The sequence below is a fragment of the Salarias fasciatus genome, chromosome 13 (assembly GCF_902148845.1).
Source record: "Salarias fasciatus chromosome 13, fSalaFa1.1, whole genome shotgun sequence".
NCBI lineage: Eukaryota > Metazoa > Chordata > Actinopteri > Blenniiformes > Blenniidae > Salarias > Salarias fasciatus.
This window is the reverse complement of record NC_043757.1, coordinates 4,652,770-4,676,405: the sequence shown is the minus strand read 5'-3', so window position 1 is coordinate 4,676,405 and position 23,636 is coordinate 4,652,770. Positions and strand designations below refer to the sequence as shown.

General features: G+C 42.6%; 1 protein-coding gene across 1 annotated transcript; it reads right to left on the bottom strand.

The window, feature by feature from the left end:
* Positions 1–1,139: 1,139 nt before the first annotated feature.
* On the bottom strand, positions 1,140–22,901 carry b3gnt2b (UDP-GlcNAc:betaGal beta-1,3-N-acetylglucosaminyltransferase 2b). Its single transcript, XM_030107269.1, has 3 exons — positions 22,741–22,901; positions 7,802–7,943; positions 1,140–4,273 (listed from the first exon to the last, which is right to left on the bottom strand). The coding sequence occupies exon 3, from the start codon at positions 4,253–4,255 to the stop codon at positions 3,062–3,064; it is 1,194 nt and encodes a 397-aa protein (XP_029963129.1). The 5' UTR covers positions 4,256–4,273; positions 7,802–7,943; positions 22,741–22,901; the 3' UTR covers positions 1,140–3,061.
* Positions 22,902–23,636: the final 735 nt, after the last annotated feature.

The window sequence follows — 23,636 nt, the reverse complement described above, 5'->3', positions numbered from 1 at the left end:
TCAGTTTTCCTGCTTTGAGGCTGCAACATGTGCGGAGTTCAGGCGCCTCCTGTACACTGCTGCCCTCTGCTGGTGCAAAACTGGGATTGCAGCTGATTCCTGTAACTTCTCACATCCTGCAGCTTTCTGAATAAGAACTTTAAAAGTGCAGCAACAGCAGAAGTCCAGAAGTGACTCAGTTTATCTGTACATTATCACTCAGTCAAACTCTCAGGAAAGCCTGACAGTGATGAAATACACATAAACAGTGGCAAATTCTGTGATGTTGAATTCTGCTTTTCCAAAGCTTCATTATTTTTTTAATCCTGTAAATACTAGATACTGTAAACAGTCTTTCAACCAGAAATGTTCTTGTTTTTTACATAAACAACTCCAAAAGCTTTTTTTTTTTTTTTTTTTTTTTAATAGCCTCAGTGGTATCACAAACACAGCTGGCATCATTACAATAAAGAAGCATCTGAAATGTGGATCGTTTCCATTTAAAATGAATTTATCTGACTTCTATTCATCCCGTTAAGTCTTGAAGTTGGCTTGTCATTGGGAGGTGCAGCTCCATATGACCACAAGCTAAAGCTTGACTGTGTGCAAAGCAAACTTCCAACATAATTTCATTGAATATTCAAAGATATTTAGCATTTTATCTTTGAAGCTGCTCTGATAACTGGATTTTCCAAAGTAGAATGACTAAAGTAAATTACTGAATTTGTTTTAAATTTACATCAGCAGACTGAAAAGTGTTGAAGATATTCAAGTTCTTCGTATTTAACTTTCAAAAAAAGGTTTCTGGAATAAATATTCCTTTTTGCCTTATTTTTCACTCCGGTTTGAGATTCTGCTTTAACTTCATTTCCTGGAAACAGAGATTACATGACTCATGCAGGAATCGTTCCACTTTGAGACTCGAGCATCACTTTCAATACCAGCAGCGTTTGTGCGTCATGGTAAATGTTTTTGTTAATAAGACACTGAATTATTGATCCCTGGTCATTTTCAGATCTTCATTTTGAACCAAATGTACATTTTGAACATTGAATGTAATTTTATGGAATATTCAACATTTGCATCTTCAGTAATTTAATAGAAATCTGCTGAGGTTTTTTCCCCCACATGGTCCATGAAAAGAAAATGCAGAACACGTCTTTACAAAAACAGCAAAATATAACTTTATTGAAATAATCAAGTCATTCTAGGTAATAAAGCGATCATGCTGAATATGGTTGGTGGATATTCTGATACATACAGTACATAGAAACATCAGGCACAGATCTGACAATCATGGAGTGCAGCTGCTGTTTAACAGAATGACTCAAACATCAACACACGAGTTTCAGACGTTCCAGTGAAATGATGCCTGATAGGAAATCAGATTAAAATTGTCTGACGTGAGGTTAAAAGCAGTCGGCGTTCATTATTTGGGAGAGTTCGAGAATTTGGATGCGACGATGTTTCTCACACACACAGACACACACATACACTCTGATCCTCATCACACACACGATAATTACATAAAAAAGAAGCAATGACAACTTTTAATGACGTGTAAACATTTCAAGTAGCGAAAAAACTGTGCAGCAGGTAGAAAATGTAACTTATGGATGAGAAACCTCAGCGGCTGGACGACAGAGGAGTCCGACTCTTCTGCCTCCTGTAGTTTAGTGTTTGGTGGATCCTGTCTGAAAAGGTGCTCAGTGAGTTTTTAAACGAGTCGGACTAAAAGCCACGCCGATTGTCTTAAAAAAAGAGGCAAAAAAAAAAAAAAAAATAGCACAGAGCTCACCATCAACAGACGCTAGAAACTTTACAGAACGCTTCAAATAAATTAAGATTGTTTGCTCAAAGAGTTCCTCTCATCCCGACCAGCAGGGGGCGCTCTGGCAGAGCAGGTCAAAGGTGGATGGTTTATTGTGAATACTGAAGAAAATCCACTTCTTAGAGTGAGACTAGGCTCCAAACATTCATGTAACACATTTCTATCCTCCTGCTCCTCACCGACGGCCGGGAGGAGCAGGAAGGACGCAGGGCGGACGGGCAGCAGGTCGCTTTGAAACTACTAAACACAACAGCAAACAGCAGAGAGCCGAGCAGCAGCCCCACGAATGCTCCTAAAACAGAGTAAAGTTTAAAAAGAAGACCCTTTGGAAGCATGTCAGACAAGCTATAAGCATTTCACACAGACTCCAGCAGCTTTCTGTTACTTTAAAAATGCACTTAAGGCTTTTACAAAGCAGTTTGTTTCTTTTTCCTGTGTTGACCTGAAGCAGAATTAGACAGCATTTTGGATTTCTCTACAAGCAACGAACAAACCGAGCGCAGACCAGCTGCACTCCGGTCTGCTGTGGTTCCTGAAAGCGAAGTGTGCGTTCACAACACCGAACATCCCACATGATACGACGACTACAAGAAGAAAAAAAACAAAACAAGAACTAACCTGCACAAATCACAAAAAGCTGATATCTACATATTCATGGTTTTACGCTTCATGTTGGGTGAAACAGGTGTTGGATTAAAGCGAGTCACATGTGAATACTTCGGGGAGTGTGGAAGGGAGTAGCAGCACAAAGTCGGCCTCCGGCTACAATCAGCAGGAAGGGTTCAGGGAAGCACTGGCTTTGAAAGGTCCTGATGCCTCAGAGGAAGGCGCTTTGGATCGCCGTGGTACCCCGACGCCTCGGTCCAGGTGAGCTCCGTCCTGCTCTCCTTGTCTAATACAGCATTGAGACGCTCCCACGTGGAGCACACACACACACTCACACACACGCGCGCACGCACTCACTCACACACAGTGTTAATGCATTACGCAGGACGCATAAATAGTGATATAAATATGACAAAAACACGTTCACTCTGAGTGAAGCTCGTTCCAAATCTGACATGTAGTCACAATACGTCGGTGCAAACGGAGCTCAAGCCACGCCACGCCGCGCCGCGCCACGCCACGCCGCGCCACGCCACGCCACGCCACGCCGCGCCACGCCACGGGGCCGAGTGTTCCAGTGACACCCTGAAATAATATCTTAACTTAAAGCTGCCAACTCTAAATCCCCGGTCGCTCCGGCCGCCGTCACTGGCAGGTGAGGCTGGGGTTGCTGAGCCAGGACCAGATCTGGATCATCTCCTGCGGCGTGCGGGGGTGGACCAGCATCAGGCTCTTGTAGGCGCACGGGTTGGACCGGTACTTCTCCTCGATGTTGAAAGTCCTGAAGCCCTTGTGCTTCTCCGGGGCCAGCCCCAGCTTCCGGAGACACATGCCGGTGTAGACGTCGTCGATGGGGTAGAGCGCCACGTTCTGCGACACGTTGTGCAGGCGGGCGGCGACGTCGCCCGAGTACAGGTACCCCCCTCCCCCGGCGTACGGGGGGTACGTTCCCACGTACATGCTCTCCGGGATGAAGTACTTGACCTTCTTGTCCCTGTGCGGCCCGGCGTTGGTGATCACGTCCCCCACGAACAGGTCTTTGGCTTTGGGCTCCGACAGGCCCTTCAGGAAGTCCAGGATGCGGCGGGTGTTGACGAAGACGTCGTCGTCCCCCTTGAAGATGAAGCGGGCGCCGGCGCAGCGGGTCTGGATCCACTCCAGGAATAAAACCTCTTTGACGGTCAGGTTAAAGAAGGAGTCTCTGAAGTCCCACTGGACGATGTCCCTGTGGCGAGCGCTCTCGTAGCGCAGCATGCCCGACAGATCCGGGTGGTGGTCCCCCGCCGTGGTGTTGCCCAGGAGGAAGACAGTCACCACCGTCTGATTGGCCGTGACGCCCGCCCGGCCCCAGGACTGCCGGATGGCCTGGCGCCGGTCGAAGTGCGGCGCCAGAGACTTGACGGCCAGAAGCAGGAACGGCGGCTCCTTGCAGACGTCGGGCTGGTCCACGATGATGGGGTAGGACCGGCAGCGCATGTACAGCAGGAAGTCCTTGAAGCGGTCCGGCAGGGAGTTGTAGTCCTTGACCTGAGTGGTGACCTGGTAGTTGGGCTGACAGGAGTCAGAGGTCAGACTGGAGTCATTGAGCCAGCCGGGCAGCTCCACCGGCGTGGCGTTGACCTGCAGGATGGGGTTGTTGTGGAAGTTGATGACCTGCTGCTGCCGGTTCCAGTACGCGGCCTGAGGAAGCAGCTTGGTCCAGAACGGCTTGGAGGGGATGACGACCTTATGGCGTCCATTTTTGTCTTGGCCGCTGTTTCGGGTGATGAGGATGAAGATGAAGAGGTTAACCATCATCACCGTCACCAGGATCTTCAGCTTCTTCCGCAGCGGCGCCATGACGGAGACGGTCACCACCTGAAGAGACACAAGAATGAACTTTATCAGCAAAGCAGCGTCATTCTGGCAACACGTTTCAGCAACAACACAATCCGATCTGCTTCAGGTCCCATTTATACAACAACGTTTGAGGAGTAAACGCATCGTTTCTGTGAACACAGCAACAAAAACCTACGATAAAACGTGCCAGAGAATAATCTCTTTCAAGATTTAAAATAAAACAACAAAAATCTCCCTTAGCCAACAGATATTTAAAAATTTAATTGTCTTGTGATTTAAAATAAGTTACAGTTATACTCCTGGGAAAGGTGGTGAGGCTACAGGGGATAAAATAAACTAAGACTGCTTTCAGAGGGAGAATCCTGTTGTCTGACTGTACCTCACGCTGGGCTGACTGAGTTCAGTGTCCACTGGAAATGAACAAGAAATCAGTGTTCACACTGAATGAAAAGTGTGGTTGGGCGAAAGTGGATGAATTGGCATTTGGACAGAGCATTTTTCTCCCCCCCCAATTCAGTTCGAACGTGCGGTACAGAAAACAATCCAACCACTCTTTTCCACTGTGTGAGACGCAGGTGAAAACCTCTGTTTGATCCCAAACGTCTAAACAACAAAGAGAGTTTATCATCTGGAGAATGAAAAGGAGCCAGCAAATATTGACATGAATGGAGGTGAAATCGGAAGCCTTTCAGAAACAAGAGCATGCTGCCGTGCAGAGCTGTACAATATCAGGTCAACATGCGATAATGCTGGCAGTATATGATACAATTTATGATCAACGATGTTCTTTGAACTCCTGAGATTTGTTTTCCTGAATAACAGCCTTTTCTACTGAGCCTAATTCACAGCAGCTCTGACTGAGTTGTAGTTGTTTTTCACCCAATCACATGCATCTGCAGTATTTCTGAAGTCCAAACAATTTATTTTTGGATTTTGCTGATTACTGTGATGCTGCCTTCTGTCATGTGGTCACCAATTTATTAATCAGGGCTATCAATAGATTTTTTTTTTTGTTGAATTGATATTTTTATTCTGTTTATTCCATATTTCAAATCACTATGAAAGTATTGAAATCAGTTGAGGTTAAGTCAGTCTTTTAATTAGTTAATAAAGGAGAATTTGTGTGACGCCGTTGAGCATCTTCTTAATGTTAGTGCTGTTAATCTTCAGCCGATTCAACCTCCTTTACATCCACACCACGTGAAATGGAGCACAGTTCCAACAGGAGAAACCCTGAGGAGCTGAGCTGGTCCGGTGGCTGAGCCGCCTACATCTTCCTGCCTCTGTATCGTGTTGCTCTCGCAGCCTCCTAGCAACATCTCTGGCCTCACGACTCCCTGCGTTTACCCTCGTCCATCATCACCTGCGCCTGTCTTTCCTCAGCTGCCCGGCTCCTTTCTCCTCATGTTTGCTGGAAATGAAGAGAAACCAGGCCTGAACGCTGACAGTAACAGAGCCGTGATGCATGTTCATTTCCCATCACAGACCAGCGTGGGCGTCGCTCCTCCGACTCCTCCTTCCTCTTTTCTTGCTCTCATGGATAATTACGCTTCCCTGTCCTCCACACCCCATGCAAAACAAGAGGACTTCTGGGAAATCAGTGGGCGGGGGGGAGGAAGGTGGGCTCCTTTGAGAAGGAAGCCGAACAGCATGAAGGCGAGACCACAGCTTACAGGCGTGCGATTCCACATCAGTAGGCTGGAGGTAAACAGACGGAGAGCTGCTGCGTCTGCTCAGCCATCTGTGTTTGCTCATCACGTTCCTTTCAGCTTTACTGCTTTAACTCAGGTGGTTTAGCAAATTATCAGTCGCATCTCCGACTGCATCTGTGCTGTGATACCACAGCAGATAACAATCTCCACTCGTGTAGTGTCGGAGCAGTCGTCCAAAAAAAAAAAAAAAAAAAAAAAAAAAAAATCAAATAGTGAAATAAATCGCATGAATGTGAATATTTCAGTCATTTTTTGAATAGGTTTTGCTTTCCGTTTCCGAAAGAAATTACCCAGCAAACTGGAAAAGAAAAAAACCTGCAAAGAAACCATCAACTTTTTAAACAGTTCTCTTAGGAGGAGCTGACGGCTCCGGCCCGCTCAAGATGAAATTAGACCAATCATGTTGACTCTGAACTATTACATGTCTCACACCTGAGACGCAGAGAGAAGTTTGGAGCCATTCAAATGAATTTCACACATTCTAAATGCAGAAAACACACTTGTTTCTTTAAGAGAAGACCTGAGACACACAGTGGCCACACAGGAAGTTAACGGTTGTACTTAGTGGTGTAATGTTCTGGTAAATGAGAAAAGAGACGGAAAGAGAGAGAGAAGACGTGTAATATCACAGCGGCTTCCTCAATGCTGAAGAAATGACAACCGTCTGGTGATGAAGGGCCAGTCACGTAAGGTTCTAAGGTATTCACTTCTCGGTATTAGAAAGGCCTAAACTGGGGCTCAGTGGTGAGAGCGAGTCGTCTTCCCGTCCAAAGGTCTGAGGTTCAATTTCCCTTTCCAACACGTTGAACACTTTAGATGGTATCCATTTAAAAAATATTGTGCATTATGTAATCAGTCATTGGGAGCTCTGTGCTTCAGTTAACTGTTTACAAAGCTACAACTAAAAACAGTCGGTCTTAACTCTGCAGATCAACACCAGGAGACAGAAAAACCAGCCGTGTATTTCTGGGTTTCTTTGAGGTTTAGGTCTAATTTTTTTTAAAGATTCTAAAAATAAGAAGGTGAAAGGGCGAAATATACTGTCAGAGAGGGTAAAATGATTTATTTGTTGGGTTTGAGCTTAGATCTTAAAATAAATATACTTCCACAGACTTGATAATTTGTAAACCAGAGGTGTTAAACCTGCGGCTCTGGACACACACAGGGCTCTTTAGCGGTTCCATGAAGTAATACTGAGCTAAACAACCAGAATACATTGATTTGCTTAAAAAAAAAAAAAGGGGGGGGGGGGTAAAAGGTAGAAGGTGAGAAAATGCATGATTTTTTTTTAAAGTAAAATTTTTTTTTTTGTTTTTTAATCACCACAAAGGCTAAAAACATGTATTTCATTTGTACTTATGCCACTTTATGAATCCAACCTTAGTTTTGTCTGTATATAGCTTTAATTTCAGATAATTAGAATGTTTTGTGGCTCCAGATAAACAATACTGAAAACGGCTCTTTGGTCATAAAGCTTCTGACCTGTGTTAATTGAAAATGACTTTTTTCCCACCAGTTCATTTTCCCTCTGTGCGATACGAAGCCTGTGGGAATATCAAAGGGAAACCAGGTGGTGACACACCGATAGATCGGAGCTGTGTTTGACCACCGCGGTTTCCATGTGATCAGAGGTGAGATGAGGTTAGGCCTTCACCTGTGAGGGGGGGGTGGGTGTCACGCCAACAGGGGCAGATTTAATGGTTTAGTCGGGACACATTTAAACAAAACGTCAATGTCTTGCAGACTAAAACTGCTTTGCAACGCTCATTCCAGAGGAAAAATGCCATCTGCTGCATGTGAGGCGGTTCTGAGGGTGAATATTGTGCGATCTTACCTGAGCAGGTGAGTGAGTCTCCTCAGCTTGTGTTGTCTTGGTGTCTCCTCTCGGCGCTCTTACCCCATGCTTATCTCCGCCCTCCGGGAGCAGCAGCCAATGGGGAGATCAGGAACGAGGGGGGCAGAACAGAAAGATGGATCTGAAAGAAGAAAATCCCCCCCAAAAAAAGTTGTGTCAACAGCAGTGAGGAGCTGAGCCTGAGGAAAAGTAAACGACAAATATCAGCAGTAGAGGTTTCTGAAAAACCAGTTCTGGTGTTTTAAACACAGAGTGGCTGAAACCTGTTGATGAAAATGATCAACCCACCCTGAGCATCACCTGCTGCTCTCTGGAAGGACATATCGATGCCGTTTACATCACAACAACACCGATAAACACACCCTGTTTACATCACATCATTTCAGCCCAAACTGCTAAATTCTGTTGTGTTTCTGGAAGTTTGTTTACACAACAACAGCACTGGGAGCCATAGAAACACTGCATTTTTTTTAACATAATAGTCTGGAAATCCATGCTCCTCTTTGTATTGACGGAGAAAATGCAGCACCACTTTTTCAACAAGATGCAAATTTATTACACTCTCATCTGGATCACTTCTTTTCTTTTTTCAACCAGCAGATACTGAGCGGGCTGCCCGAGACCATGAAGAAAGACAGCTTAAGTAAGGTTGAGGGTTTTCGTCGTACCGTTCTGTGTGCATGCATTATAAAAATAAACCCAGCACATGTAAAGCGACAGTGCTTTCAGTGTCTCTGCGTGCAAACACAAACACTGTTGCTAGTCCATCACTGTATGAATTTAATCTATTGAATACTTTACTAACATGCACATTAAAGTATAAATTCAACTAAATAATTTATAGAAATTAAATTCAAACTATAGCTTAAAGAATAATAATAATAATAATAATAAACCTCTTGATATTGCATCCATGGAATGTGTCACCACTGATAATGACGCCTGAATCAGATTCCAGATGGAGAATCGTTGCTCTAATCTTCTCTCCCTCACTTACGAGGAATCAGATTTCATACATGCATGGGATCGACAATCAGATTATAGCAGAAAGTCTGGAGCCTGGCCTCACAAATGCAGGTAAACATCCTGAGTGACAGCAAAGCACACGAACACACGGCAGAATAAAGACGACAAGGCAATCACACGCTGACCTTTCCCAGAGGGGAAACACAGAGGAACGCATGTTCTTCTCACTAAAGGAACCAGACATTTTTACCTTTGCATGTCTAATAGTTGTTTTCCGGGATTTTCATTCGCCTTCATGTGTGCGTGTGCAATTTCTGCCCCTCGAGCTTAGAGCTTTCATATTTGAGCTTCTCTTACTCATGCAGACAAGTTTCTGCCTGCATGTCTGCGGTGCTCCCATTTCCACAGTGCAGTTCATGGGAGGAATCGCACTGGACAACTCATTCCTGTTCTTCACTATTTTCTACACAGTAAAGCACAAACTGAAAAGCAACGACCCAGGGAAATGAAAAGTCCCGGTCTAGACACCAGGACTCCTTTGGAAATATGCTACTGCTCTGGACTTACTGGTCACAATATGTTATCTTAGTCAATGCATAACAAACACTTTGGCATTGCCGTCAAATGGGACACTGTGAGGCTGTAGTTAAAGTTCAGGGAGAAGCCAGAGGAGGTCAGAGCAGTGAAATGACAGCACAATAATGCAGGGACATCCGCTAATCCAAATGTTTGAGTGCAAATAAACAGAATACATGCATGAAATGTAATGTCTTCAAACGAAGCACAGCTACTGAGATATCGCCCAGCTCTAGCTGGAGTCAAGTCAGCAGACCTGTACCGACACTGGAGTCAGGTGTGGTTACGATTTGACGATCTTTGATTCCAATAAGACTAAAAGGAAGCATCATTTTCACACTGACCTGTTGATCCATTGTTTTTAAAATGGTGCTCTCTGTGATGCACCACTATTTATAATTTTCACATTAATGAGCCATCCGGATACAAATACAAATGGCTCTGCGCCCATCAAGGTGGGGGTTTGGAATAGTGGGTCAAAATGATTTGAAAGGCTTCAAATATTCACCAGTTCACTCAGAATTATCTCTGGCGGTTTGGTTGATAGGATGTAAAGAGCCTGTAACACTACTATGAGCTCCACTCAAATATGCCAAGACAACTCTAATGGGTTTTTTATTGTTTTTGAGATCAAGTACTGCGGCTAGCAGACTCTGAGTAAACTGATCAACATCTCTGTGCTTGATTGTATCATCCACTAGATGATAAACAGGAAGTCTGAGTAGTGGGATGAGAACGCAACTTGTCAAAAACCACCGCCACATTAGTTTGATCAAGTCCATCAGAGAACTTCTCGGCTCCTAATGTCCATATTGGGGAAAGTATTTTCAGTCAGTGTGATGGTTTTTTTTGTTTTAATCTCCACAGCGCTCAGTGTTTAAAAGACTTTTTAACACTGGGTGAGACACACATCGCCTGTTCCTGTGACCTTACTGTAGCTCGGATGTCATACTGAACAAAAGAAAGCAGGATAGTTTAAAGGTTTTGAATATCTTATTACTCATGTATGAAGTTTGGAAAACATGCAAGATGTGAGTCAAACTTGAATGACTGATGATTTTGTCAGTGTGAACTGGGAGATATTGACATCTCACAACTGTCCACAAGCTTCTCGAGTATTCTGGAGATGTGCATTGATCATGCCGTGAACTAACAGTTAAGACTTTAGCTGTTAGAAGACAAAGATGTGGAAAGTTTTAACGACACGGCTGAGTTCAGTTAATTATTAAGTGTGGCTGTGCAGGTTTGATTTGTAGGATCAGCAGATACCAAGAATATGTCACTTTCACTGTGCAGCAACAATGAACGACCTCTGTGACATGTTGACCTGAACAGAGGCCAAACACACGGACTGAGGAGTTAATGACCAACTGGAGGCTTGTGCTTCCCAACTTTCGGCAGTGTTGACCGACTTCAGCTCTTATCTATGTCTGTTTGTATACCGTCAATGAGGAAGGAGAGTGATGCAGTGGCGGGTATTCTTTCCCGTCCAAAAGCACGCAGGTTAAAATTAAACGGTGACTGTAAAATTCTCTTGAATGTGAATCTGTGTGTGGTTGTTGACTTGTCCAGGATGTAGACTGCCCATAATCAGCTGAGATCCTGTGAACCGGACCAAGTGGTGTAAAAGATGGATTGATGGCAAATGGTAAACTAAGACTCAACTTTAAAAAAAAGAAATGCTGGATCCAGTTCCATCATATTTTCTCTGTGAATGAGTGGGTTTTCACTGGGTACACCAGTTTCCAAAAAAAAAAAAAATAAATAAATAAAACATTTGTTCATGACTAACTTGGGACTCAAAATTGGCCACAAGTAGATTGATCCATTTATTTACAAAGAGAAAAAAATGTATGGTTTTCTTTGAGGCTTTCATGTTTGCCAGGCAAGGGTTCAGAATTACATTTTTTTTTTTTTTAATTTAATTCATTACTTGAAGTGATACGTCAGCTGCAGGCTAGTATTCGAAGTGTTCCCATTTTATTATACCTGTGCAAAGTAAGTGGGCAAAATACAGATGACTGTGATACAGAGCAAACTCACAAACAGGCCAAACAGCTCTGTCAAATAACGTTTCACAGCCTTGCCGATAATCATCCTGCTCTTATCCTGACACCTTCACAAGGTCCATTGTTTCCTGACACGTCGCATAATTTCCGTCTCGTCTCACTGCCACGAGGTTTCTGTACAAGCTTAACACCAACATGCACAAACTGAACTGCATCTCAGCTGCAACGAGTGCCTCAGCTTTGAATTTTTACAGTCAATGAAGGACGACTGCAACGAACCCTCTTCACAAACCGGTCTGAGAGACCACTGCGCAAAGTTTCTAGTTAGCTAAAGAGCACATACAACAGAAAGCAAAAAAAAAAATACAAGTAGCTAAGGAGAAGTCATCAGGTGGATGAGAAGTGAAGCCTCTGTGTGTGTGTGTGTGTGTGTGTGTGTGTGTGTGTGTGTGTGTGTGTGCGCGCTAGCAAGATAAGAGGATGGCAGAACAGAACAGTGTCCAACGCTGAGGCCACATAAGGTCGACAGCCAAAGGTCAGTTTTTAACTGACAGTGTGTGAAGAGGAAAGATAGAAGAGGTCTAAACAATCAAGGGGGAAACAGAAATGAAGGACAAAGAAATTCACAGTAAATGATTCAGCGCCGCGCCACTCCGCGTCTCTCTAACCGGTAACCCATTCCTCTTTGGGCGTATCCACCGGCAACAAGTCATAACTTGGATTGCGCATCAAGAATTTCCGCAGTTAAAAAGCAGGTTCCAGCTTCCAGTTTTTCTCCTTCTGTCACAACAATAGTGGAAGCGGTTGCATGAGCATCTCTGAATCAAAAGCAGTTCAGCCTCGGGCACAGTGACACAGCTGCTTTATATCTGCGATGAGTCCGTCTGCTGCTTGGCAAATATTTCATAAAGGTTTTGCTGAAGAAACAATTTTGATGACACACTTTTGCTAACTGATTGATTGGATTGTCACTCATGGTCACCTGCGACACGGGGATTCTGGTACAACATGGACAGATCACAGTCCATCTCAGCGCAAACACACAGGCGGTCACGTTCACATTTCTGGTGAACTGGAGCATCTGGAGAAGACCCCAGCTTTGTACAGAGAGAATGCGAAAGCTATTTAAAAAAAAAAGAAAAAAGTTATCCCGGCAGTTACATGAGATTCAACTCAATTCAATGCCTTTGTGACTAATAATTCACGTAGGGGGCAGCCCCACTTTCCGTGATCTACTTTTCTTGTGGTCTACTTTGGCGTTTCCTCAGTGGAGTTTGACGTATTGCAAGAAATAGGCTACGAGAAAAGGAACATACCAGCCACACATACCAAGCTAAAAATGTGCGGCCTGAAATCTTGTCAGATATTTTGCAGAAGCGAACGTCAAGCCAATGACCTATGAAACGTACAAGAAGAATCCAAACAAAGCCACAGCTATCTATGGTGGAGATTATCGTCTGTCTGAACTGTGACGAGATCTCCTTTCATTACATCTCTCGTATATACAGATTCCACGATTTTTCAACTGGACTCACATATGAATCACACTTTTTGAAAACAAACTTCATTCCTGCATTGCGATTCGCTGAACACGGTCTCTGACCTGGACCTGCGTGGGCTAGAACATTAAAAGAGACCATTTCAAGCACCACTTGACACAGTCAGGAGAATATAAGAGGACAGTGTGGCGCGAGGTAACAGGGGCTTCATAGCAACATGGTGCAAAGAGAAGAGCGCCATAAATAGCCTGAGAGCATCGGCCGACAGAGGGGCCGTCTGAGCTGGAGTCTGTCCACCAAATATCGACAGACCACAACAGTATTCACAAAGGACTAAACGTCCCGCATGTGCATGAATTAGTGGAAGTATTGCTCCATCTATGCTGGATCCCTGGTGACTTTCATGTTAGTATTAATCTAATTAATTACTAAATAAGTACACAAGGCTCACAAAGAGGTCTGAAACAAACAACCCCATGAATTAAAATTTAATTTACTCTGATACAAGAACAAATTAGGTTAAGAGAGACAAAATTGCTGTGGGAAAGAAACAATGTGTACCAAGTGGCCTAACACTGTAGCATATACACACTCCAAATAGAAAGGAATTTCTCATTATCAACAAATACTTGTGAGTGAGACTGCACATACTGAAGGTCATCTCTCTCCATACCGTGACTCGCTCACTCACACTCAACATAATCTAAACTTATCTGAACCCAAACTTGTTCTGGACTTAAGCGATGCGCACAGCCCTTGCCAATGGCCAGTTGTTTTACTGCACAAACAAGCCAAGTTTGATCCTGACACATGACTCCCAGTGCGACGTGATGAGAAATAACTCCCACTGTGCACTAAACAGCTGAGACAATGAGGACCGATTAGCTTAGTGAAAAGACAATCGCTGACTTGCAATCCTCACTTCTTGTGGAACAGGCCAAACTCTAATGGCGCCAATGTCACAAGTGTGAGAACTCCTCAGTTGACGGGTGATGTTTCTGTGAGCTTTATACATGCCAAAAGAATGAGTACGACTGATCACAGTAGGATGCATCACTCCCTGTCTCTATGTCGCTGCTTGAACCATTCTGAAACCCTCGGTGTCAGATTCTGCTGCCTTTTGTTGTTTAAACCACAATATGAAGAATGAGGGAACATCTCCATTCACATCCTGTCCAAAGGACAGTAAAGAATGAGAATGCTTACTGAAAGCAGTGCAAATGCAAAATCCTAATGGAGGTGGGACGTCTGTTCACGTTCTGCATGGGAAACATTTCACTGATGGTAAATGATAATATTGATTTAAAATAAGAGTCTGAAGTTGCACAATCAACAGCTTATACACACAGTTGCATTGTAAAATATTGCCACATTTTCTCCACTTATTCTAATATGCATTCACCATATTGTACATAGCAAACAGCAGAATGTTTTTTATTGTGAAACACACACCTGCCTGTCTATGTAAGCATGCTTTATCTCACATACACAAACAAAAACAGCATATGCAAATATATTTTATTTGTCCAGGGTCCAGCAGCCAACCTGTCCGGACAGTCACTCATGCTGCTGTCAAAACTTTCAGTTTCTAGCGTATCTTGGTGGTTTAGTCCTGTTTACAAAAGAAGTCGTGACATGTGTGATGTGTATCCACACTTCAAGTCACTTGTGCTACACTCTCAAAAGAACGAGTACAGAGAGGACAATAGAAGCAGAAGTAATTACAACACTCACCACAGGGGTTTGTTTTCACCCAGTGCCTTTATAAAGTGAGGACACCATTCGATAAGCCTATGAACCTCTCCTCTCCGTTGGTTTGGAAACTTTAATCAACAAAACTTACTCTGAAACTGATAAAAACCAAAGGGAAAGACTTAGTTCTCCTAGTTAATGCCTCAGTGTTTATAAATGTGAGCTACAGGACAAAATCTAAAAAAGTTACAATGAATTTGATTGAGGAAGCTTTGAACAGAAGTCGGGCTCTGCAGACTAAAGCAATGCATTTGACTGGGTTGGCATTAGTCCCGTCCTCTGACTTTGATGCTTGACTTTAAAGAATAAAATAAATTAATGAAACACCAGACCAATAAATAAACAGTGAAATAATGTTTTTCCACATGAAATGAAAGATCAAAACATTCCAACAATCAATCACTCTTCCATCAAACTGTCAACACTTTTCTAATTAGTTGCTGCTAATTCAAGCCACCAAAAACACTTCTTTGAACTCTGTTCTCTTGTAGGTCGTCAATTTAAGTGCTATTTTATGTCTTCAAAAAGGATGCTAATAAACAGTGACTCCTGAAGCCTGTCACTAATGACCAACAATAGAAATCTATATCAAATGTTTAATAACCTAATTGATAAACAAGGCATCATTGCGATCCATTGATTTCTATTTTATTCTTCTCGCCCTAACTGAAAGAGAACACTTTGGGCACCTCGGCTTTCCAAGATGGAGAAAGAGTAGCACGAACGACTCATACAGGAAGCGAAGCAGCCGATCCCTGACATGGTCTCTGTGGGAAAGTATGAAATCCTTTTGGGACAGCAGTGCTACAGCTACAGACGATCAACAGGTCTGCTATTTCTACCGTGACTTTAGTTCCGCACCACATAATCGGTGACAAGCTTATTATCAATACCAAAACCACTTGAACAAAGAGGGAAACACTTTATCATCCAATAAATATTCCAGTTTACTGCAGCAAAAGTTGTGACAGAAATCAAATGCTCACCCAGAAAAAAACAAAAAACAAAAAAGTAGACAGAGTTGCCAGTCATGCATAGTGTTCTCTTCGCCTGACAGCATGGGTTAACAGCGTGTGATACGGATAAAAACTAACTTGACATATTCACTTTCATCTTAAGAACATGACAGATTATGTTGTTTTTAAGATCAAAACAAAGTCTTCCTCTAGCTGATGGTCCACAGTACTGAATTTCCACAGAAAACGTTGAGCTTTATAGAACAACTGACAAAAAGCTTCCACGGAAACTGTGGCTGTTGTGGTTGTTCTGCACTTCAGTGTGGGGGGGGGGGGGGAAAGGAAATTGCAACTAATAGCAGCAGCTATTACAGTGAGGCAGAGAATCATAATCTCAGGGGTAATTCAAAGTGCATCTTTAAAAACAGACTGCACCACAAGACGACATTACCCTGGCAGCCTGTATGGGAAAACAAGGCTGAATAAGAAGGAACCCACTCGCTTTGTTTACAACATTAACATAACCACTCCTAATGCAGAGAGGAAGTCAACAGTCTCATTAAGCTGTTGAAGTGGCAAAGTGATTTCACAAATTTCAAAGACAAATCGCATTCAGAGATGTGGCACAAAGACAAAGACGAGGCTACAAGTATCACATAATATCAAAGTGTAAAAAGGACGAGAAGGAGCAGCGAGAGATCATCCCATCACGATAAGCATCACATGACACGTTGACCTCCGTCAGCTTTCAGTGAATCCACCCATCTCTGGTTCTCCTGATAGCCACTTTGAAAAGTCATCGCTTCATGTCATTTACAGCAACGGAGCAGTAGGGCGGCTGCACACACCCCACCGAGCTTCGGTCTCTGACGTGACACAATGAGCAGCACATGACAACATCTCAAAACAGGATGCTGCAGTCAAGCATTCTGAGCAACCGCCCTCAAAATTACAGAGACACGTGACGTCAACTTTATTCTCCTTTCGGTAGCCTGTTCACTGCCTGAAACGCCCAACAGCAAGAGTGCAAATGAGCCCAATTCAGTTGGAGTAAATACACTGTCACAACCTCTATATAAACAGCAAATGGAAAACACTTTTGTTTTATTCCCAACAACTATGAGTACATTATTCGATACTCCATTGTTGTCTAAATATATTTTGACAAAGGTAATCTCGGAAAACTCTGTAAATATTCAATCTTAAATGCCTAATTGAGGGAAATACTATGTTATGACCCCGTCCTGCCCGGGCCCTGTGAATGTTTGGTCCAAATCTGGCAAATTATGTAAAGCAATGCCTCAAATAATGTTTCTTTTCAGAATAATGTTAGCAAAAGCCAGTCGGTTCACTGGCCAGACAGTTTCTGCATGCCTTAATGTTGCTTTTTCACAAATTGATGCTACTAACGCTACTTTACAAGCAATGAGGTAGCTAGCTTTTACAGCTGCTGTGCTTGGGTTTCAGACAGTGTGGAGTTACGTTGATTTAATTGTTTAAATTCAGGCTGCTGTCTCTTCATTTATTATCACTTTTACATAAGGTGCAAGATCATCCCTTTTCTTGAAATTAATTTAAATGTCATATTTTTGTATTTTTGATTTCAAAATCTAAAAGTTTCAGTTTACTTTATCATCTCAACAAAAGACCGTATAAATAAATTAAATTAGATCAAAAGATATGGAGAATATTTAACGGTCCACAACATCTATGCATAGTTTTGCTAGCATGCCACTCTGGAAAAGTCCATCATGGACTCCTGATCATTTCAGAGACTGAAGCTAATCTTACAGCTCCGTTTCGAAACAGAAGACAGTGGCCTGATTCTCAGCAGAGGGAAGTTAACGTCTGACTGGTGCCTGGCCAAACATTTAGAAACTGATACATCCAACATGAGTTGATTAGAAACTATAAATGGATAAACAAGAGCATACACATTCTCAGGAACTGAGAGCAGGAAGAGGGTTAGGTCTGGCAAAAGGGGAGGGAGAGCATTCACTGCCGTACAGGTTTCAGTCCGCTAACAGAACTCATGAGTCCAATTTGCAGGCGTATGGGATTGGATTTCTGTGACTCAGTACGCTGTTGTGCTGAATCTGAAACGTCATTGTGCGGCTCTTCGCAGCTTTGTTGCACTGCAAAACTTCGGCAACACACTGTGCTTGTTTAACCGTTGGGTGACAAGTGAGTTCCTCTGAGGCTGTCTCGTATCCCGATGCATTTGCACGTGCAACTTCTGCGGCTCACATGTTACCAAGCTCCTAACACACATATCCTGTTGCACAAGAAAAGAGCTGCCTGATCAGACTCTCATTTCCAGCAGAAATAAGAGGGGGAAAAAAAGAACAAAAAACTGAAAATGAGTGACATTACTCGAAACTGAAACCAGGATTTGATGCATTCAAACTGAAATAAACAGTTCTGAAAGACAGAAAAGACATCACTTTGAATCAGTTGCATGCTGAGAAACATTAACTTGAACTAGTGCTTTAAGTATTGCATTTCTTTTTTCGGCTACAAACATTGTGATGCCTACAAATGAATGTAAACTAAAAAAAAAAATGCATTAATACTGCAGGTGGAGTATGGTGGGAACAAAAAGCAGAAAAAAGTGAAGCAGTTAGAATTTTTTTTATAGTAAGTTCCATGTTATGTTCTTCCAGTGGAAAAGGCCTGATTGTAATAAATTCTACAGAAGTGCACTTCGCTCCCCTTAGTATGAGTCACGCCGAGTCCAAACCCCTCCGTGTTTTCCTTCATCAATTGTTACTGTGCTCCCAAACGTAGCTCGCCATGAAAGTACATTCCCTTGACACCATATCTGGGATCACAGAAAGGAAATCTTTAACACCGAGTCAGACTGTGGAAAGAATACTGTGGAATCAGACTTAAAAAACAGTTCCTTCACACCATATCCTGCTTAGAAAGTATATACAGCAGGCATCTTCTCTTGGTTTATACTGAAGCTGAATTACAGCATCAAGAAAGAGAGATTTTCAATTTCCAGCAACTGACAGTACAAACACAGAAGAGGAGGTGAAGGTTAAATAAACATCATAGGGAGCGAGCATCATTCTATCTAAGCCACTAGTCAATGGCCTTAAAAGGAAAACCACTAAGAAAACAAACAGCAGAGAAGTGGATATCAGAACCACTTGACTGCCTCTGTCCAGCTACCCCGAGCAGTTCTGCAGCGAGCTAACAGCATCACTTTCTGTGTTGAGATGTTCTGCCTTTGCTCCACGAAGGTTGATAAAATAAAAACAAGTGAGACGAGACACAGTGATTACGTTGATCGTCTGTCTCAGCATCCTGCCTTTGCACAACAGTCGTCTTTCTGTCTCTTTATCCAGCTCTATGCTGTTGACGCTGATCCAAAACTGACTGACACTTTCCTCAGTGCCCTATTGGATATAAATGAGAGGAATTGGTATTTATAAATTTAGAAGGTCAAATAGTAAAAAAGTAACTTGGTCTTAAAATATCCAACATCCTCAAATTCTAACTGCACAAAGCAATTAATTGAAAGTGTGGCCTCTAAATGGTTGATATTGAAATTGCTTTAGAGATTTGGTGGCACTTTGGCCTCGATTCTAACCCACGGCTGCTGTCACCTTTTGCAAGCAATTCACATTTTTGTTAATTGTCAAACTGAAATGTCCTTCACCAGTGAGGTCAGTTGTTATTTAACTCTGACTGAAGCACACTCATTTTAATTATTTAAAAAAAAAAAAAAAAGAGTTAAAAACAAATAAGCATGATGTCAAATCAGACTGGGTTGAGTTGAGTTTCACGTTGGGTTGATATTAGCACATTAAATGCTAAATGTGCTGATATCATGGCAGCAGTTACATAAAAGCTCTGACCATTACGGCCAATACTGGCGTCAGTCACCCCACCACCACCACCACCGCTGCCATTAATGTCCATAAAGGCTTTAAAACCTACTGATGTATTTGCCTAGTCAGGATCTGCTGCTTGCAAAGTGGCAGTAACATTATGGATTAGTTGTGTCCGTGCAGCAGCATATCCCTGTAAGCTGTTTTTAATGGATCTCAGGAAACAGTGGCAGCCCAGCACTTTAATAATAGCAGCTGCAACCGAGTTTGTAAATACACATTTAGATTAACATTTCTTAATCTACCATAAAAAATGGATAAAATAAAAGAAAGGGCTCCTTTGACCTATTGTGATCAGATTAAATCAGGACAAAAAGTCATCTTCTGCTTGATGTAGAGTTTTGTGCTTTTCATACAATAGGCTGTGTAGATTTGAGGATGACAGTGATTTGTCTTCAGTTTCACGGTCAGCATAAATAGAGTTGGGGAAGCTTTTCAGCGCGACTTGACGTACCGTGACTATGTAGAAACTGAAAAAGAGCAGCTCAGTTCACTAAGCCGTCAGCACATGCTGACAGAAGTATTGTGAAGCAGCAAAAATCACTTTAGGAGATTACAGCACAGTTTTAAACGCTACTGAACGGTACTGGCTCTTGTGGGGAACTGGCTGTGCCCTTGATCCAAATCTCTTCTCATACAGTGAACTATGAGTAAGACACCTAACCACAATTTCCAACAATGCCTAACATTTCTCAAAAAACTAGTGGTGTGAGTCACAGACAAGTTAAGTGCAAGAGTCTGCCAGTTTTGTGCTTATATCAAAGGTGTGAACTCAATGTGTTGATGGAGCAACAGCGGTTTTCCACTTTCGTAGGCTGGAACTGGGTTACGAGGCTGAATCTAACCCAGAGCTTCCTGGAAACTGAATATATGAATGATGGCCACAACATACATCATTCTATTACAATTCAAGTTCAAGGACATTCAGTTTAAAGTTAATAATTAATTCTATAAAGCCTTTTTTTTTATTACTTTAAGATAAGACGTGACTCCTTTATCTGCAAATCCTAAATAATAAACATGATCACGCCACTGTATTACCTTGTTACAGGGAACACAATGTTATGTTTTTTCATTGAAACTAAGTGTTTCTCAGGGTCCCAACAAATCTCCTTTCCACAGATGAACAGAAAGTGTATCTAAAAAAAATTAAAAAGACTACAATTTTTTTGGTCAGACAAATAAATATATTCACCTCATCCAATGGCCAAAGGAGTTGTTGGAAAAACCTCTGGACACAGGGAAAACCAGAGCTACTGGGGACTAAATGACAATCTGTCAAAACAGGACAGTGTAGATTTCTGTGTAACTGACAAAGTAGCTTTTGTGCAGACCTAAAGGGATGCAAATGTAATTACGAGCACTCCTGGGCATATGCACGCCTCCCATTTGATACACGCTGAAATCAGCAACCTTAAAATGAAAGAAAATTAGATATTTCAAAAGAAATCGGTTCTTCAAGTTTAGAAAACAGAAAACAAATGCTGTCTTCAAAGTATGAAAACAGACCATTCAGTTTCAATCAAAATTAATCACTACGGTTATCGCTTATACTGGTTCATGATCAACCTGTGCTTCAAGTCTTTCAATGTTCCCGAAAAAAAAAAAAACTGCTCCTTTGACTCATTCAAGGGTGTTTTGGAGGGTAATGACTAGTGCCTCATTAGGTGAGGCAGATTAGAACAGATGAGTACATGTGAGTGGATTAATGCCCTGTAAAAGGTCACAAATTTCATTAAATGAACAGGTCAACATGTCCTTGATCAGGAAACAGAAGCGTAGAAGCGTGCGTGTGTGTGTGTGTGTGTGTGTGTGTGTGTGTGTGTGTGTGTGTGTGTGTGTGTGTGTGTGTGTGTGTGTCCGCTGAGTGTTGCAAGGCAGGTTCCTGATGGCCCTGTGAATATAAAGCTGGCATTTATGCAAAACTGGCTTTGTATGACTGGTGTCCATGGCTCTACAGCCAGCCAAGAAGCTCCCATTCGTGCAAGTTGCCAACGTCTGTTGTATCTAAAAGACAGAACGAGCCATACAGAACAGCAAATACATATCGAATATCTCAAGCTCATCCATTGCAACCGGACACTCGTGAGCCGTCAGCTGCATCTCTTAAAAGCACAACCAATGAATAACCCCATCCTGAAATATTTGCTGCTTTCTGCCACACAAATGCATATCATTTTATCAATTTAAGCCTATCACGTAAACAGGCTGTTTAGTTTCTATCACAAGATGATCAGGGAGCATCCAAACAATTCAAACATGAATCACATTCACATGACGAGCACTGCTGAATTATTTTTCACAGATACAACCTAAAAGGGGCAGGGGGAAACATCTAAATGCTTAAACAGAGTTAGTTTTAAAGACTTTTTAAACCACAAGACCTCTTTTCTGATGCTCTAGCCAAGTCGTTTATTCACTCAATTCAGCTATAAATCATTCCAGGAGGTCTGGATAAAAGATACTCATCTGAAATGCGGTTTGGACATTTTTGAGTAAACATAGAGGAGCTGACACACTATTCTGGAAAATGTTACTCGTGACTTTAAAAAAAAAAAAAAAAAAAAACTTGAATCTTGTAGAGCGTTTATGAAGAGAAATAGGCTATTTAAAGTGGGATTACCCAGGTTTGTTTAGGTTAAACAGTGGGCTCCCATACATAAACCATTCAGGTCCACCTCCACTCACACCACACATCACGCATGAGTTTTTAAAGTTTACTGGGCACCTTTGACAATGTTGCTGTTTTTCCGCCTAAACGTTGTTAGTTTTAAGAAGTCTGGCAATTAAATGGCCCAATGAGATTCATCATTTTTTTTCTGGTTGCCTGAAAAGTGTATTTGTAGTTGAAATGACACAGCTGATGCGATTAGCTGAAACAAGAACACGCCTGTAATTTCGCTTCGTTTTTACATCAATTAAAGTAAGTCGATTAATCGATTCAGAGTGTTTATGCCCTCTTGTATAAGTTAACATATGGTGTACTGATGCAGTGTGGTTAATGTTCCAGTTTTTAAGCTCCCAGCGTGGATAAACCACTGGAGTTCAAGGTGTTTGTTGTCTTTCCTCCGTGTTTACGTTTCCCTCCCGGGCTCTTGCCAAACAGAAGCCCACCTCGGGGAAAGTTTCACTCGGCTCGTTCCCCCCGAACTGGCTAAACTTTACATGTCAGGTTAGCTTTAGCGTTCAGATCCGCGCACCTCGATATGAGCGTTCACTTCATTCGTGACAGAAAACTCCACAAAGGTTTGTTCTACTCACTTTCTTTCAGTAGAAAAAGGTCCGGACAGCGGCGGAACAGTGAAATAAATCCATGCTGGTGTGTGTGAGAGCTGTTTTTTTTCTCTCTCGGTGGTGTTTTCTCTCCGCCGGGTCGTGAAGTCTGTGCTGCTTTAACGGAACGGCGGGGTCCTTCTTCTTCTTCTTCTTCTTCTCCTCCGCCGAGTCGAGCGGCTGTTCTGGGCGGGGCAACGCCCTCCCTCCGCCCCGCGCGCACGCACCAAGCACGCAGACAGACAGGCGCGTTCGCGACTTCGCAAACATTTACCGAAGCGGGCGCGCCCCTCGCGTCTGCATTAATGCGCTGATGTTAAGGCGCGAACATACAGCAGCAAACTTTCCCCCGCCGGCAAAACCTGTTCAGGGAGGATGTGAAGCTTTAAGGCTTTCCGGCGCAGATAGACCCTGATAGACGCTGATAGACGCTGACTGCAATCAGAAAGAAGAAGCGGTGAAAGGCTGCGAAATCATGCAGCAGATATTAGAACACGAAAACCAAAATGAATTGGAAACACTTTATTCATTACAGAGGGAAATTCCTCCACATAGAATAGAATAATAAAATATAGATACAATAAGTGATGATAATGCCTCGCTCGCCTCAGGGTTGAGGGTTCAGGCCGGGTTTGTCTGTGTGGAGTTTGCTTGCTCTCCCCATGAATACATGGGCATCTTTTGGGTAATCTGGTTGGCTCTCACAGTCCATAAGTGCAATTTTGTGTTGTTGTAACACAATGACAATAAAATATTTTCTTCATCTTCTTCTGCTTAAAAACATGTGTGATGCTAAAGCCCTGTTAATCTGTACTTGGCAAAGCAAGGCGAGGTCATTTTATTTAAATAGCACAATCCAGAGACACAATTCACAGTACTTTACA

What these genes read in the sequence shown, in the direction of transcription:
- b3gnt2b (XM_030107269.1), bottom strand. Translation starts at nt 4,255, where the DNA reads ATGGCGCCGCTGCGGAAGAAGCTGAAGATCCTGGTGACGGTGATGATG.